General features: G+C 35.6%; 1 protein-coding gene across 1 annotated transcript; it reads left to right on the top strand.

Annotated features, from left to right (window-relative positions):
- The first annotated feature begins 16,154 nt into the window (after nt 1-16,154).
- On the top strand, nt 16,155-17,991 carry LOC110909357 (small ubiquitin-related modifier 1). The gene is made up of 3 exons (XM_022154382.2): nt 16,155-16,419; nt 17,016-17,165; nt 17,727-17,991. Exons 1-3 carry the CDS (start codon nt 16,324-16,326, stop codon nt 17,787-17,789), a joined length of 309 nt encoding a protein of 102 aa, XP_022010074.1. The 5' UTR covers nt 16,155-16,323; the 3' UTR covers nt 17,790-17,991.
- The last annotated feature ends 1,252 nt before the right edge of the window (nt 17,992-19,243 follow it).

Here is a 19,243-nt window from a genome sequence, read left to right as displayed (position 1 = left end):
TTTCCTGTTAATTCTTTGTTTAATTCTTGAAGTGTAAGGTTTAGGTTTTTCATCAAGATTTAAATCTTTTATTTCAGAAATGTTTATTTCCGTTAATTTGAAAACCTGTTTGATCATTTCAGTCTTAACACTTAATATTGGGAATTCTTCATCAGAAAATAATTTGTCCGAATTATTCAAGGTATATGCAACCTTAAATATTTCATCATACAAATTATTCTTTGATAACAAGAATTCTTTATTGTAAACCCTCTTGACTGGCGAACTCGGACTCTTTTCTGGCGAACTCGAACTCTCAGATTTAAACTCCGACTTTGACTCTTCATCCATATCCAACACCTGATCGACAACTTTCTTTACTAACTTAGACTCATGATCAGTGTCAGACGCTGTGAATGTGACATCAATGTTGTCTGGTAACTCATCAATGGTTTCAGACTTTTAACTTTATGTTCACTGCCTTTTTTAGACGCTCCTCATTAGGATTCCTGGGGGAATAACTCTTATAGATTGGAGGCGGACACTTGTTATACTTGACACTGTGTTTCTTTCCAGTATCAGTATCTTCAGTCTTTTTCTCCTTGAATGCCTCGAGACCTGCAACAGTAGGATATACACGATCAATCAAATACTCACATGTTGTATAACTCAACAGTAGTCTTTTAATCCTTTCACTCTCAATCTTTTCAAGTTCCACTTCTTTCTTCAACTGTGCACAATCTTCAATATACTCATTAATAACTTTCTGCTTTGTCATTAATGTTGAGTTCATTTTTGTCATAGCAGCTTCAAATTCTGATTGACTTTTTCAAACCATTTACTGTGTTGTTCAGGACATCATACGATTCCTTCACATACTTCACATCAGACAGTAAATCTTCTTTAATCTTCTCTAATTCAGCAATCTTCTTATCTTTCTCATCGCAATTCTTGCAAAATTCTGAACATTTCTCACAAGGTTTAGCAACCTCAACTACCTTTACAACCTCGACAATCTTCTCGATTTCAACGAGTTTCTCAACTTCAACAACTTTTTCTATTTCAATGATCTTTTCAACAATTTTCTCAACCTCGACTAATTTTTCTACTTCGACTATTTTATCTATCACTTTCTCCACTTCAACAATTTTCTCAACTATTTTCTCAGTCACTGGTTCAACATTTGTTTCTCCAGCTTCTGTCTTTGCCTTTTCATCAGCCAGCATTTTGCTGCTTCCAGTTCTCTCTTCAATCGGGCAATCTTCTTCTGATTCAGCATCTCCATTTTTTCTGCAAAAAACAAATTATGTAACACCCCAAAAACGGGTTTGGTAATTTAGAACCCGGTTAAGATAAAGGAATGGGTAAAGTACCGTTAGTAGTAAAAGTGAACCCATAAACAAAAATAACTAGGAATAAATTAGCCTAGTAGTGTCATGTATATAAGTAACAAGATGGTGAGTTTTAGTCCCATATGTAATCAAAACGAAATTTGAGGGACCAAAACCGTTAAGATGGAAACATGGGTTTTATTTATGAAAGTTTAACACACACAAACACACACTTCGTGTGTGTTCTAGATCGATCAGGAGCTCCATGAGCTCAAAACCCTAACTTCCATCCATTTCATCAAATTGAAAGGCAAGATGAAGCTTAAATTCATAACCGAGCATGGATTAATGATCACCTTCACAAGGGGGATCATAAGGTATGTCTCAAAAGTTGTGAGTGAAAGTTTTGAGTACTGATTAAACTCTCGTATGATTAACTTGCACGACACGCTTAGTTGTGTATATTAAGTAATACAGCATGAAGTGAAAGCAATGGTAATGTGAAATGAACGAAATGATTTAAAAGTAATGTAAAGGTATGCAAGGTACGAGTAACCGTAGAAAACGTAGAATGAGGTTAACGTTGGAGTTAAGCATGTAGGTGGGATTATGTAATAGTAGTTTTGTTATGGTAACAAAACAAAAGTTAAATGTTATACAGTGCATGTAGAGAATGTAATTTTTTTATGAGATAAAGATATTAGATCCGTTAAGAACGGGTCATACGAATGTATGTCTGATTACAAGTTGAAGGAGCATGTGTATTGGCCCGTTGTTGACAGGTCAAGGAAATGAAAATGATATGTGAAAGTATGATAAGGAAAGTATTGATTTATTAGGAAGAAGTCAATTATTTGAATAATTTATGAATCAAGAATGAATAGTCACCCATTTTTATGGTGTACCAGTTAGAGTTAAGCATATATGAGTATGTATAAATTACAAAGTAAGATCGTATAGTCGATGAAAACGATATGAATATCGAAATAAACAAAAAGGAATGTTATTAATAGGATGTTGGAATTGTTTCAAGTAAACAAAATGGTATATTGCACATGATATACGAGTATTAGAATGATGAATGAACCATTAGCTATGAAATGCGTTAGAAGCTAACGCTATTAGTGAAAGCGATACTAATAAGAACTCCGGGACGGGTTCTTGAAAATAGAAGATTGTAACTGAGATGGGCTAGTGGTCGTGTTGATAGGGCGGAAGGGAAAGGTAATTAGTGTTAATGGAAATGAGAAAGGTTTCGGGGACGAAACCTCATTTAAGGGGGGTAGACTTGTAACACCCCAAAAACGGGTTTGGTAATTTAGAACCCCGTTAAGATAAAGGAATGGGTAAAGTACCGTTAGTAGTAAAAGTGAACCCATAAACAAAAATAACTAGGAATAAATTAGCCTAGTGGTGTCATGTATATAAGTAACAAGATGATGAGTTTTAGTCCCATATGTAATCAAAACGAAATTTGAGGGACCAAAACCGTTAAGATGGAAACATGGGTTTTATTTATGAAAGTTTAACACACACAAACACACACTTCGTGTGTGTTCTAGATCGACCAGGAGCTCCATGAGCTCAAAACCCTAACTTCCATCCATTTCATCAAATCGAAAGGCAAGATGAAGCTTAAATTCATAACCGAGCATGGATTAATGATCACCTTCACAAGGGGATCATAAGGTATGTCTTAAAACCTAGATTGGTGATTATGTATGAAGTGGGTTATGTTGTAAATCACGAATTCGTATGAAATTAAGTATGAATATGTGTTAGAATCATCATGTAGAATATGGATTATGCATGGTTTGGGTTAATTTGATGTTTGAAAGCATGAATTAGGAAGTAAAGCATGAAATACTTGTACATTATGCATAAATTGTGGCATGCACACCAAGTGTTTGATGAAATGCCTAGGTGAGACTAATAGATGAAATGGTATGCAAGTAATGGATGAAATCGTATAATTTGGGGATATGATGTATTTAATGATAAATAAACATGAGAAATCTATTTTTAGATGGAATTCATGTAGGATTTGGTTGGCCATGTTATTTGGTAAAAGTATGCATTAGAATATTGTACTCTATGTTGAAGTGGTATGTTGTTTACTACATGTTTAAATAATTGCTTAATCAAAATTGATGAGTAAAAGTACTCTAAATGTGAATCATATGAGATCATTAGAACAGGATGATGTTAGAATGATGTTGGGTTGTTAAGCATAGGTCATGGTGTTAGTTGTAGAATTATGGTACTAGAATGAACGGAATTGAACATGTTTGGTGTGTGCATATAACTAGATGATCATGTGGTTGTATGCTTATTGCGTCGTGAGTATGAAATGCATATAGTGTCATTAGTATAGTCTACTATAATGACATAGATGTATGAGGTTAAGTCGAAAGTTCATATGATAAATCGTTGACTTTCTGAAAGTCAACTGTGCATAAGTAGCAATGTTAGACTTTTTGTCACAGTTGTAATATTATAGAAAGTCATATGACGCGTGTTATATCCATATGTGTTATATGTGATGATGTGATGAATTATATGAGTTTGAAAAGATTGACTTGTGGAAATATGCCTTATGCTTATTGGAATTGACCAATGAAAGTCAAATGTGAAACATGAATTTGATATGATCGTTTATATGTACAATCATGTATGCTAACAAGAATGTGAATGCGATGACATGAAAGTATAGGGATCATGTCAAGATGGATGGAAGCATGGAAGGCTAACGGGTCAAAAGGAGGCGAGGAAACGGATGCGAATATGGACACTTAAGGTAAGTGATTTCCGGGATCACTTCTTATTTATAAAGGAAGTTTAATATGTGGTATATAGGGAAACCAAGTAAGAATTTACAGGTAAGGGTAAGTACCAAGGTAAGTTCATATGAACTTCGTCTATCCTTAATGTAAATTAAGATGATAGTTTCATCGTGTTAATAGAATGTTCATTATGTTGCTGAATGTTCACCGTGTTAATGGAATGTTCATTATGTTGCTGAATGTTCATCGTGTTAATAGAATGTTCATTATGTTGCTGAATGTTCATCGTGTTAATAGAATGTTCATTATGTTGCTGAATGTTCACCGTATTAATGGAATGTTCAGTATGTTGCTGAATGTTCATCGTGTTAATGGAATGTGCATGATGTTGTTGAATGTTCATTGTGTTAATGGAATGTGCATTATGTTGCTGAATGTTCATTGTGTTAATGGAATGTGCATTATGTTGCTGAATGTTCATCGTGTTAAGGGAATGTGCATTTTGTTGCTGAATGTTCACCGTGTTAATAGAATGTTCATTATGTTGCTGAATGTTCATCATGTTAATAGAATGTTCATTATGTTGCTGAATGTTCATCGTGTTAATGGAATGTTCATTATGTTGCTGAATGTTCATCGTGTTAATAGAATGTTCATTATGTTGCTGAATGTTCATCGTGTTAAGGGAATGTTCATTATGTTGCTGAATGTTCACCGTGTTAATGGAATGTTCATTATGTTGCTGAATGTTCGTCGTGTTAATAGAATGTTCATTATGTTGCTGAATGTTCACCGTGTTAATGGAATGTTCATTATGTTGCTGAATGTTCACCATGTTAATAGAATGTTCATTATGTTGCTGAATGTTCACCGTGTTAATGGAATGTTCATCATGTTTGTTGGAAGTTAGTCGGTTATGTTTGTTTGTAATTGCATTGATTTATGTTGATATGTTTATAGATAAGGCTCAACTTACAATAAGTGAATGTGACATGTATGTAAGTACGTATGTGAAGACGTAATCATGTATGTATGTAAGTAGATGCGTATGTATGCAAGTAAAGGTATGTATGTATGTACGTAGTTATGTATGTATTGTATACGTGGTTTCAATACATTTAAGTATTGACCTTATTAACAGTGTGACTCGAGAATGAAATGTAATGCAGGTACATTATTGGAGTTTCGCCAAGGATTAGACACCCGGATGGAATGATTAAATCTAGAAAGATAACGGGATGGGAAGTATATGTGGATAGAACGTAACGAGACTACATGATTGAGAATCTTGTTTGTATATAATGTATGCTAATGTTGCGAATGTATGTGGTGGGTGCAGGTTGTACGAACCATAAATTATCATCACGAGGAGTAAAGATCAAAGACCGAGTCACAAAATAGATTGTACGGGAATGCTTGAGTATGTAATTTGATAAACATAAGTTATGCTTTTATTTTATTAAATGAGTACGAAGGATGCATATATTGTAAAAGAGTTATTTTAAAATGAACTTTCAAGTAAGTCAAAAAGTTTATAATGAAAGAAATTTTATGGTACGTATTTCCGCTGCGTCTTTTCAGTTAAAGCGTGTTAGGGTCCTAAAAATTAAAACTATCGGGATCTATACCTTTTCTAGCTTTGTTAAGATATTCTTCTTCATCATCAGTATCAAAATCACTTCCTATATCTGGAAAAATCGATATTCTTTTCGAACTAGATTTGTCTTTTTCTTCTTCAAAAACTCGGGCAACAAGAGCTGAACCATGTATGTATTTGTCCCAACTAAATCCCTCTACAACTTTTTCATCATCTTGATGAATAAGTAAAGCTTTCTTCTCTCCTTCTTCAATAGCACGAGCATGTGCAGTTTGCGGTTGTTGAGCAATCTGATGGAAAATTGATTTCTGATAATAATTGTTCTTTTCTTGATTCTCAGTTGCTTCTTGGTTTCTACACTCTCGTTTAAAATGTCCTTTTCCTTTGCAACGGAAACAGGTAACTTTTGATTTGTCAAATCCTAATGGAGAAGTAGCCAATCCTCGAAACTCATCTCTACCAGTAATTTGTTGAAACTTTTCAGCTCTTCTAACAGCACTGGCCATGCACCATTTAACATCCATCAACTCAAGTTCCTCTGCATCAATTTGGTCATAATCTTCTTTTGTAAGCATCGGATTTCCAATTTTGCCCGCAATCAAACTTTCGTATGATTCCAACATAGCAGCGAGTGAGGCCATGTGTTGCTTAGCAATTTCTGGAGACAAGTTGTGACCATTTTGAATGTTTAAGGTAACATTGCATTGAAGATTTGTAGAATTTTGTTGTTGAGGACTTGATGTTGTGCTGTTTGGATCAAAACTAGAAAATGATGAAGAATATCCACCACTTTGAGTTGTAGTGCTAACATTCGGACTAGAGGATCCATCAGCACTAAAACCAGTTTGAATCTTTGGACTGGGGGTAGTAACTTCAAACTTGTTTCCCCGATAACATAAACTGACATCTTGTTGAGCATTTGGATTCTTCATAATTGCTGTTTTCTGGATATCCAGCTCGTGCTCTTCAATCTTCTGAATAAACTGTGCCAGATTCATATTTTCAGATTTTCTCGTGTGTTTTAAGATCAACAAATACGTTCCCCACTTGTTCTGTGGTAATGCATCAGCAAGTTTATCCACCCACTCGTCATCATCTTTTGTTATTTCCAGTCTTCCCATTTCTAAAACAAGATGATAATATCTGTCGATGGTTGTTTTTGTTGATTCACCTTCGAAGGCTGTAAACGTATCAAATGATTTCTTCAACAATGCCTTCTTGTTTTTGATCATATCAGCACTTCCTTTGAACTTTTGAATCAATACATTCCAAATCGACCTTGCAGTACCCGAATGTTGAAGTAGCACAAAGATATCTTCTTTAACTGCTTGCTGAAGGATGCTGATCATCATCTTTTCACTTGTGTATTTCAACTTATCACCATCTGAAAAATCACTAAATGCTTTTTCAAGCCCATGTTCGTTTTTCGGTTTTTCGTAATCCTTTTCTAGTGCACACCATGCATCAAACTTGTATGCTTGCACCCAGTTCTTAAACCGACTCTGCCACCCTTTAAAATCTTCAATATACATCAGTTTCGGTGGTTTTTGGTAAGTTCCCGTCTCGTTCTCACTGTAAGGTGTTTCAGCAGCAGTAACTGGAGCAACGGGTGTCACAAACGCATTGTAGAATTCTTTTGCCATGCTTCGGTAACACGGTTATCAAAACAAACACTTTTCAAACGAAATTAATGTTTCACACGGTATCACTTCAAGCGAAATTATCTTCAAACGAAAATACCTGCACCAGAACTTCAAACGAGATTAAAATTCAAACGGAATTATACGTTTTAAACGAAATTAAGTAATTCCGTACAGAATTACTCAAATTCACACGGAATTAACTTTGGCACGGGATTATACACACGAAATACTAATTCCGTGCGGAATTAGATGCAGTTTGAAGCGAAATTAACTTCTCAAAGTATTTCCGTGCGAAATTAAGGTTCACTTTCAAACGAAATTATGGTGATGTCATCATGTTCGAACTGAAGTTCATGCGGAATTACTGATTTTATCAATTTTACTTTGAATTAAAGTCCAATATTCTCAAGGATTCATTAAAACACTGTTACACTTATGATATGTGAAATTCAGGTCATTTTAACCGTGAAAACTAGTTCAATGTGAAAAAGAAGGTGTAGAAGTGAGAAATAGAGGCTGTTTTGGTAAGAACTCCTCCTCCTGAGCTCTGATACCACTTTTAGGATCGTGTCGTGACCCAAACGAGTCAATCAGAAGAGCTCTCAATCTGTTTCAGAGGCGGAAACAAAGAAACAGACTTGTAAAACAGCTTAAATCACTTTAATTTGCCTTGTATATTGATTTAACGCAGTTTACAACCAAACGGCACTTCGGCAACACTTCGGTACCGGAAACATGAACTGTTACATCTGATTTCGCATGGAACCTATATATAGGCCTTGTAATTCCGCGTGAACATGTTTCAAACGAAATTAGTCTCATGCGAGACTTAATTCCGTACGAAATTACAAGACTACACTTTCATGCGGAATTACATGGTTCATGCGAAATTAAAGATAAATCCTATTTCTCGAACTACGTGCCCTGATCTAACATACAAAGAATAAGACTCGATACAAGACGAAGTCGACAGACGTATGCACCAACAAAACTTTTTATAACAAACCTGGTTACAAAAAGAAAAACATGAAGGCTGGGTTGGGTTATAAAAAGAAACAGAATTGGAAAAGAAATGTAACACCAGATTATCAGGAAAAGATGAACTTTGTTCATGAAACAAGTTCTGAAGAAGAGAAAGAACTCCAATTTAGACGACAGTCTAATGAAGAGTTCTATGCTCAAAAGAAAAAGCAACAACAACAGGTTAAAGATGTGTCCAAGAGAACATGCTTTAAGTGTGATCAAATTGGACATCTCAGTCGAAATTGTCCAAATCGTAAACCTGTTGGTGTTGAAACGAAAAAGAAATCTGATGTTGTGAATCAGAAGTCAACCAAGTTTGATTCAAAGCAAACTTGGAAGCCAAAAATGTCAAAGGCTGACTCACAACAAACATGGAAGTCGGTGACACCTAGACTTAGAACAACACAAAGTTGGAAAACAACGGTAGATGCAACAAAAACAAATCAGTTTTGGAAACCAAAAGTTGTGGTTCAAAATCAAAATGTTCAAAACGAATCACATTTTTACAAAAGAAGTGCTTCGAAAGGACAAACTTGGGTTGAAAAGAAACAAATGGTTTCTGTGAGTGATAATCGGAATGAAAATTTATTTGTGAAAAATGATAAACATTTTCCGAAGTTGAACGAAACATATTGTGTTGAAATGCCTAAGATCAAACAGACCTGGGCTAATTTGTTCAAGTAATTGAGTAAGTTTGAATGTGCAGGTGCTCAAGAACTTTGAAAAATACCAAGATGAAGATGAGAGCAGCCTGGCACGAGGAGAGGAGGCTGCTGGTCCCTGCGTTTGAAAACAGGAAGTTTGTTCATTTCTGTACATAAATAAACCATATTTCAAGACCCTAAAGTTGAAAATTTTAAAAACCAAAAATATGTTTTTTATTTTGTCAAAAATTTGAAAAATCAAAAATATGTTTGTTTTTAAATTTTGTCAAAAATTCAAAATCCAAAAATATGTTGATTGAATATGCCGAAACCCTCACGGCGGAACAAACATGATTAATTTCACAAGATTGAAAAACGGTTTTCAAACTGTAAAAAATCAATGTGTTGTAAATCATGGGGGTACGTTATATTTTTTGCAAATCAGTGCACGAAAAGCAGAAAATGGATAGCGAGACGAAGCTATCAGTATCGGTTTGTCAAATTTTCTTTAAATGTTTGAATTTTAGGGGGAGTAAAAATTTCAGAAAATCCAAAAACAATAGAAAATTTGAAAAAGCCAAAAACATGATAAAATTCATAAAGAGTTTTGTGTAAAAAGAGGAAATGATAGTACATCAGTAGACAATCACAGTACGCTAAAGAAATGAAAGTTAAATGTGATAAACGGTCTCACTGATGATATGTCAGTAGATTTTTACACACTTAGTAGATTGTTTTCGAGATATAAACCTAAATACTTACTTACTTCGTGGGGAACATCTCTCGGATATATGGGTAACCCCCGAAATCTTGTTTGAAGGGCTTTCTATTTCTGACATAAGTATGTCTTTGTGCGTGGTGATATCTGGGGTATTATACCTGGACTTCTGATTTTGCGGGAGCAATAGCCTAGTCCTCGTATAATACTCTGCGCTGCTTTATTCTTAAAGCCCACCCTCAGCATAAAAAATGATGAAACATTGAAAAATGCTAATCATGTGCTGTTGAAGAAAAGATCCCCAAACGGGACACACCTAAAAGTCGAGCGATCATCTCTTTGTCTGAACGGAAGTTCTAACCTGAGCTCTCATGGCCTCGCATTACCCATATACAGATATCATTAGTGTACATTCACCTGTAAGACTGAATATAGCAGTCTGGATACAGGAGTATATTCTGAGGTGGGACACGCGAATAAGTTTAAGTCCTTAAAACACTAATCTCGTATCTCGAATCAATTGAACTTTGTGTGAAAATTTAAGTGGATCAGTATACTGACAATCTAAGTGAATCGTTTAGAACTTAAAGTGTTTAAAGCTCAACGGTACTAGTGATTTGTCATAAACTGATATGATCCTCTGACACGAACTCAAACAAAAATATTGTCTGTAAATATGTTTGTAAATATTTCTTTACTGCTTTATGTTTTAGAAAAATACAAAAAGATTTTGATTCTATTTTATTTTCGACAACCGATGTCTGAATGCTGAGTTTCAAAATCTAAGTATGTTGATCGTGTTTCTGAAAATAAAACAAGTTCATTAATTTGAAACTTGTAGTTTTAAAATCAAAAATCAAAAACAGTTCGTGATATCTCCAAGGTCATTAAGTTGGACTTGGATGATTAACTGTGAGGGATTTGGATTCTTAGATTGTTAAAATCTGTAATAGAGCCAGTTTTCAATCATGTTCTCTAAAACTACCAAATCCATGAAGATTGTTGATAGAGAAAGAGAATCAAGTATTTCTGGATATATCTATATTATTATATCTTAAAGCCAAGATCTTGATTTAGAAAGTTTAAAAAGAGCCAGGTCACAATTCCTGGACAATTGAAGTTCAAAATGTTTTACTTATAAATGTTTGAGATTTGCAGATGTTGTACCAGACTACGATCCCGATAGCCGAGTCTAAGTCTGAAGACGAGCTCAACGCAAGGGGGAGCGTGCATTCAAGGTGCCAGGAAACTACCCTGAAGGAGCTTGTAATCGGAAAGCCAGGTGTCGATCCCAAAGCACGGAAGCTTGACGAAAGGGGGAGCCTGAAGAGTCTATTGAAAAGGGAAGCTGAAGATGAAGACAGATCCACGGGGATTCTGCTCAAGAGAGAGAGAAAGACAAATCGCTACGAGCTTGACTACGGATCGACCGCGGCAATATCCAAGGGGGAGTCTGTTGGTGCAGTAATGTCTATCGCCTTCGTCAATCTAAAACCGTAGCTGAAACTGAAGAAATCTAGGTTTATATTGTAATATTTTAATAGAAAAGGCAAGGTGGCATTTCTGTAAATAAGGAAACCTTCCTTGTCACCTTGGCCTATAAATAGAACCATTAGGGTTCTCATTTAGAACTTTTGGAGACTTTTGCAACTTCTACAACTTGGAGAGCTTGGATCCTAGAGAGAGAAAGTAGAGAGAGAAAGTGCAAAAGGTGATTCACGTGATTGTACGATTTCATATTTTTGAATAGAATCACAGATTTAGTATGTTCGTGTGTTCGGTCACGCACGTTCACGGATTCCGCACGTCGAACGTGTCATACGCAATCGTTTCGGAGTCGAAAACCAGTCCTAACATACCTCAAATCGATATTTGTCACTCGACCGGATCTGTGACTATGGTCATATCACACATTGGCTAACCCGTTGTCCAATGGTGAAGCTTATAAATTAATGTATACAAAACCTCACATACCGGCAGTAATTACAGAATACAAAAATATAATCACTGTAAGTATAACTGAAAAACATTTAGAGTTTTGCAAACCCTTTAGTAAAAAGAAAGAATGACTCACTTTGCAAGTTTAAGTTGACAGGTCTTGCCTACTGGTTTAGAGCTGGTATACCTAATTAAATACACAATGCACACGTATTAGTGTATTAACTCAATTCAACTTTGACGATAATCAGGAGATCAAAACCTACAACGAATGACAAAGTATAGCCGGGTACCGGTAACACTTAAACATCCGTTGGATTGGTTTCATTTGATCCGATATAGTACCGTGTCAGTGATTAGAATTATTACCCTGATGTCGGAGCAGCGTTCGGGGATTTAGGGGCTTTTGTGAAAGAAAAAGAGGTGCGAAAAGTAGGACGACATTTTAAATGATCGAACTGAGCAACCTGAACTAGTCCCACACTGCTGCATATATACACACATTTGGCATCCCCCGCGCGTCGCGCATGGCTCCGAGAACCCTCCCGCGTGTCGCGGCCGCGTCCATCTAGGCTAGACTAGCCTTGTTTGCTCGTATAGGCTGGCCACTTGTCATTTTCGAGTCCCACGTGTCCATACACTCTTCCGCGCATCATGGGGGTTTGAGGGGAGCCTCTCGCGTGTCTCCGGGGTCCCTGTTACAAGTTTCTTTGATTTTTACATCAGGTTGCACCGTACAAGTTCGAGGTGTCAGTCAGGGGTCCTTAAAATGTATTTTGGGAATTGTTACTTGTATTTTGAAGATCGTTACATTTTAGGTTATAAATGCTCAGTTGCATCAGGGAAAACCTTAGTCAAAAGTTATTACTACTATTAGTTAGCATTTCTCTTAGCTAGTACTGAGCATAATTAATAATCTATACTACCTTATTAAGCAAACTAGGTTTTCTATCGTTATCGTAATTTTACGTTGTGTACACATCTTCAAGCAACATGTACAAGAGAGCCAAGCTATTTTAGATGGGCTAAACTTGCCCATTGTCAAAAAAAATAAGACACTTTAGGGGTATTTTAGGGATTTTGACACATATGTAACCTATAATGTTAGGGTGACATGTGAAAAGTCTAACTTAATTGATTATTGATTAAATTTATTGTAATTTCCATAAATTAGAATGAATGCGCATGGATTTTGTAATTTAAAAAGTAAGAGTTGATGTAAGGTTTTTTTTATCAAATTTTATATGTTTGTCATCTATCAATTATCAGTGTTCTTGTAAGTGGTTTAACTTTAGATAATGCTAATCCATATGTTCATTTTGTTTATATATTTTACTTATAAATGTCAATCAAATTGCTTTCAATTTCAAGATAGTTAGTTTATATAATTGTTTAAAAAACTGCCATAGAAGAAAAATTGGTGATAAAAATGTTTTGAAAGACTGCTAGAGAAAGTTAATTCATATTAAACTCCATAAAAGCCATGGAACCAATGAACCATTAATGCATATTGTTTATTACTAAAACTGTTGCAATTGATCATTTCCCATGATTAATTTCTTTGTGTACGTATGGTAACAGAAAGTTTATAACCGATGGAGGTTCTCATTCATTCTCATTAAATGAAAAACTACTGTAACTTATTTTGGCACTTTAATCTTGAGATTTAAACACCCCAAATCATTGTGGCTCATCATATTAGCTGATCAAATCCTACCAGCACTCTCTCCTTCCTCTTTACTGCTGCCTAGGAACATCTGATCTGGTCTCTCTACGATCATGCAAATATTTATGTTTATATTTTAATGGAATGCTAACTCCAAATTCATTTACAGTATATGCATCATCTTTAAAGGAATTTCCAATTGAGTTCTTTCAATCTGTTGAGACATATGGACCCCTGTTACTATTGGGCTAAGTTGAGATCATCAAGTTTAGTCTAGACTCTAACTGTGAAACTACCATCTTTTGCATTATAATATAGCATCATCATACTGATTTGTTATTGCTAATTTTATATGGTTTTTGTATTCTGAATGATATGGTTGGTCTGTGGAACTTATAAAACCAGGGCAAGAACCATTAGCCAATTCGGTGCAAAGTAGTGGTCTCAGATCTGCACTTTGATTAGATGTGATATCCTGCCTGCTCGTTTAGTTAATTTCATATGAGGGAAATTGGGACATGAGCTGCAAGATATGGATGCAAGTAGTGGTGGCAAGGTGAGTGGGTTAAATAAGTTGTGTAATGGGTTAAATGTGTTTAGGCGCTGAGCTGGCAGAGGTTAATCTGTTAACCCTCTTTCCTTTCAGTTCTATCATTATTAATATTGATCAACCAACCTATCTCATCATAACCGAAGTTTTAAAAACATTATTCTCACTACCAAGTGACCTGTATTGTCAACTCCGCTCGTAACCCACGGATTTCCCACTATAAATAAAGTGCAGGCCTGTTGAGCACTCCTCTTTGGATCAACATCATAAATTCCCATGAAAATTTTTTAATATCAAATTTGCCCATCCAAAAATATAGTCGGATATTGTCAAATATAGGGATGAGCTCGGTATCATACCGATACCGAACCATACTGGTACCTAAATTACCAATCCCGAAAATCACCCAAAATGGATACTAATACTGAAAGTGCTCGGTACGGTACGATTAGAGTGACGAATTAGGTTTTATAAGTGAAAAACTTCATGCTTTAACGTCAGCATTTGTAATAGACATTATAATTGGATTGGTATCAGTCGGGACACCCGCCGCAACGCATGAGCATTCCCACTATTCTCAATAGTAATTTGCCATTATTTAGTAACTACTACTATTTATTAGTAGCTACTAAAGATCATTTCTCATTCAAGTTTTACCATCCATACAAATCCCAAATATCTTCTAATAAAGCTTCAATAAAGAAAACAAACTTTTAGATCCCCATAGGAGCTCAGGCCCTTGGACCCCAATCTCCCGTCAAGGCACCACCCTGAAACCTTAATGGTCTAGGGCTTCGCTCCTTTGAAACTTGAGGTTCCTTCGTGTTCGAAAACATAATAGCCTTTAACGAACATGTATCCCACACCTCTTAACTCATATCAATATCTCATTTGGAAATAAAGTGTACCCCACACCTCCATACTAAAGTGTTAATGAAACCAACAATAGATGAGACCATTTAATGATTCTCAAATAGTTGGTATCTAAGACCATGGGTAATGGTTAATGCCCCTTAAGGGGCATTTTTTGTCACATCACCATCATAATGCTTCATGTAATGGTTAAGACTTCATAATGCCCTTTCATTTATTAGTTTCCTTATTTTTTCTCTTTATTGGGCATTATTCTAGAAATGTCCCTCCCTCTTCATGCCCCTATAATGCACATAAGGAATGGTGTAAGGGTATTATCAAAACCTTTCACACCCTTATAAAGCCCCATTACATATGGTCTAAAAGAGCCCTCCTTGTGTTGATATCATCATTAAGCTTCTCTCAACATTTTTCTCAACTTTATTTTTTGGCGCTTGAAGAAGATGTTCGTTTCAAACCACTAAAACTTAATGAAGAGTGGTAGGTAAATAGGCAACAAGCTGCGCTTTAACTCGCTTTTGAATAGTAAACTCGATCTTGCCGAAAACAAGTTTACGTTTCTTCGACGTCAACAAATTATTGTGCATGACCCATGCATCGCTAAAAAGATTGCTATTCGGGAGTCCGATTTTGGGGACGACGCTCTACATGCAGGACCGTTCCAACATTTTGGAGGCTCTAAGCGAACTACAAAGTCGGGGCTCTATTGAATTGATATAAAGAAAATTAGCAATTGAGATTGAGATTTGAGACATTGAATAACCATAGCGATGATTTTTCCTAATTTCGCCCAATCCGCAATTAGTTTCACATTCATTTTTTAAAAGATGTTGCAATTAACGAGGTTTGTTGTGTTGTTGCGCTGCTTTTAGATTCTGAAATGAAGCGTGCGAGGACAATGTGGACTCCTGAAGTAAAATCCTAAAATTTGTCCTAGAAATTAATGAACTCCAATCAAAAGGGGAATCTCCCATTCAAATTGGTTTGATCTTTCCCAATCATTTGACCGGAACGATGTAAATAAAATAATATTTGGAGGCCCTTTTTAAGTGGCCCAAAGATTTAGCCTAGATTGATAAGCCTAACGAACCGGCTCTGTCATCTACAGAATAACATATGATCAATTTGAAGAGATCCAGATGTGCCTTATCAGAAAGATTTCATAAAATATTTTCAAATAGTCACATATTCTATCCAAAAAAAAAAGATTTCATAAAGTATTTTCAAATGGTCATATATTCTACCAAAAAATAGTACGACCACAACGACAAGAATCAGAATTACCTTTCTAGTGGTACAAACCTTCTCAACTTTATAGCACGATCAATTTCCTTTCTAGTGGTACTTTCCTATCTGAACATAAAAAATAATGAGTTGATAACGCATACAAGTACACGCTCAAAATATTATATAGATACGTGGTCAAGATTAAAAATTCAAAGGAAGTTATACGGAACCCAAATTGCATTTAAATATAGTTTTTTAAAAAATCCTTATAAACCGCCATTATCTGATCGGCACAGAACCAACCAACCCATCCTTTTCATCAATAAACCCTAGAATTCGATCAGAAGAATAATGTCGGGTAACGGAGGAGAAAACGGATTAGGTCAAGAAGACGACAAGAAGCCTGGGGATCAGTCGGCTCACATCAATCTCAAGGTTAAGGGTCAGGTATTCATTGTTTTACTTTTAAGTGATTTTCTTGAGGAATTTAGACTTTTATTGGTTTAGTGAAATGATGTGTTTGATTTATGAATTTGTTAAGTGTTAAATTGACGTAATTGAAAGTAGATGAGTATAACTTTTTCATAAATTAATATATTTTTTTTTAATTTACACCAAATTAAAGATGATAAAAGTATCTTTAATTTGGTGTACTTTTTTATAAAAATATGTCGTATGAAAAAGTTATTCCAGTTTGAAAATTTTCTATATGTTTTCCATCACGATTTTCAAACGGGTATAACTTTTACAAATGCGCAATGTGGCTTAATGCTGAAAGGATTTTCAAAGCCGCTACAACAGCCTCGATTTCGGTGAGAAGTCTCGGAGACGCTTCAGTCGGCTAGTTTTGCAAATTTGACTGGTCAAAGGCCCGTTTCGTGATTTTCCCTTTTATTATTTGTTTGTTTTGTCATTTATGGAACATGATTTTAATTATTATCTATGAGATCAGGTAGTTGTGTCAAAAGGAGGCCACCATTCCTCTATATTTTTATCCAGTTATTTGTTAAATGTATGGCTTCATTATCTGTTGCTTCCTGCAGGATGGGAATGAGGTGTTTTTCAGGATCAAACGCAGTACCCAGCTCAAGAAGTTAATGAACGCCTACTGTGATAGGCAGTCTGTCGAGATGAACTCTATTGCTTTTCTGTTTGATGGGCGACGTCTTCGACCCGAGCAGACACCTGATGAGGTAATATATTAACAGCTGTAACTGTTTTTCTTGTTTATTTGAATATTTCAAACAATCCGGTCTTGTTTTCCAAACATGGGTTTCAACTTTCAAAATATGTAAATTTTTTTGTTGGGTTTATCTGTCTTTATTTGATTTTTGTTTAAATGTATAATAATGTATTTGATATGGTTACAAACTTGGTTTAAAAAGGCGAGCTGGAAAACGCCCCAGGGGCTTGAGGCGGCGTCTCATGTGCTTTTGGGTCAAAATTTGGTAAAAAGGTTACGGTGTTTAGGAGGCTGATATGTAAAATCAACCAAAGGGGTGAACTGGTGAAGAACTCATGAAATGTTTACTTGATGAAAATGTTGATATGTAAAACAAATGAGAGAGACGTAGCTCCTGGTTGTAAATAGAGCCGATTTGATTGTACATAGGGCAATGTCTCGTGCCTCGGCTTTTGGGACATAAACACCTTCAATGTCTCACGCATTTTTAAACCAGATTACAAGAGCTATATTATAAAAATAATGACTGCAATCTCTTTTTGAGACTGATGATTGTCTTGTTATGATGCAGCTTGAGATGGAGGAAGGTGATGAAATTGATGCAATGCTGCACCAGACTGGAGGTGGGATCTAGAATGCTTCTTTCTGAGATGAGTAGCTGTGTAGAGAAGTAGGTTGAATATGAGTTATTAGCTATGAAGAATAATACCTTAAAGAACATATGGACCGTGTGTTATGCAGGTAGTTGGTTTGGATGACGGATTTACTTGCCAGTTGTTCCTAGTTTCTGTATTCTCGGTTATCTTATATGTTACCATGTTTATGCTGTGCGTTTATATCTTGGCTACTGCACATGATTTTAAGATCTGCCAAACCCAACATATTATACACGTTCAACCGTTAATATTATAAAAAAGTTAACAAAAAGATAATATGTATAACGATCAAAACTTTAAATAACTAATGAGTAGTCGAAGATCAGATAAATTTTAAAAGTGCAAAGATTTTAAAACATAAATATTCTAAAACATGTGACAGACACGACATGATAACTATCAATTCAACTCAATCACAACCACAAGTAACACATTTCAACCACTATTCACTCATAGCTTCGCATGTCGTAGGATCAGTTTTGCTATTCAAAAGGGGTTGTGACACAACTTGTTGCCCATTTAGATGTGACAAACACGACATGATAACTATCGAATCATTTTACGACAAATTGCATAAATCCGCTTTAACTTCAGCTTCCATTACACCTCTACTCATATTCCCATCAATTTCAGATGTTAATTCCTTATGTCATGGGTGGCCTTGGGGGTGGACGAGGAGGACCACCGGCCAGGGCCCGATATTTCGAAGGACACATTATTTAAAAAAATACGCGATATGTGTATGTATAAGAAAATTAATAGGGTATACCCATACAAACACCAACATAGGCCCCCTTACAAAACTATTCTTATGGTGTAGATTAGTTATTAGTCCATTGGTGTTAGGTTTAGACCTTTAGTGAGCCCAATACCCAACAGTTGTATGAAAAACTAGTTTTTAATATATATTTCGTTAAGGCCTACAGGCACGTTTTTTTGAGCACGAACAAGGTATACAAATTCTCAGGGCCGGCCCTGCCTTATGTGCACTAAAAATCATATGTCATGCGTTAGAATCTGATTCGGTTAGGTACGCTTGCTATCCGGTATCGAGTTTCAAGGAGATTAATAGCTATGATGGCCCTAGTTTATGCTCTTTAAATTATGATCTAGTTGTTATACTTTTAATAAATTGGGGGTGCCAATAGGGATTTTAGGAAGATTCTAGAATTAGGGCCAGTGGCTTGGGTTTTCATTTTGGACAGTCATCGTCCGGTTCATTTGCATAATCTTAGCGATCGGAATGATAGAGTAGTTGTGCTTTTGAAGGGGTATGGTCCCAAATCTCATGCCGACCATACAAGTTAACTCAAGGCGCGCGCAAGTTGGTTTTTGTTGTTTCCGATGCAATTGATGCTTTATAAAAATGGCAATGGCTATTTTGATGAACGAGTTTACTCAATTGTTTAGTCTCATGATGTTCCAAGTTCTA

This window comes from Helianthus annuus, chromosome 6 (assembly GCF_002127325.2).
Source record: "Helianthus annuus cultivar XRQ/B chromosome 6, HanXRQr2.0-SUNRISE, whole genome shotgun sequence".
Taxonomy (NCBI): Eukaryota; Viridiplantae; Streptophyta; class Magnoliopsida; order Asterales; family Asteraceae; genus Helianthus; species Helianthus annuus.
The sequence above is the reverse complement of the archived record's forward strand: the minus strand, read 5'-3'. Positions and strand labels throughout refer to the sequence as shown.

Coding starts and splice junctions, on each gene's coding strand:
- LOC110909357 (XM_022154382.2), top strand. CDS start 16,324: ATGTCGGGTAACGGAGGAGAAAACGGATTAGGTCAAGAAGACGACAAG. Junction 16,420..17,015: donor ATCTCAAGGTTAAGGGTCAG/GTATTCATTGTT, acceptor TGCTTCCTGCAG/GATGGGAATGAGGTGTTTTT. Junction 17,166..17,726: donor CCGAGCAGACACCTGATGAG/GTAATATATTAA, acceptor GTTATGATGCAG/CTTGAGATGGAGGAAGGTGA.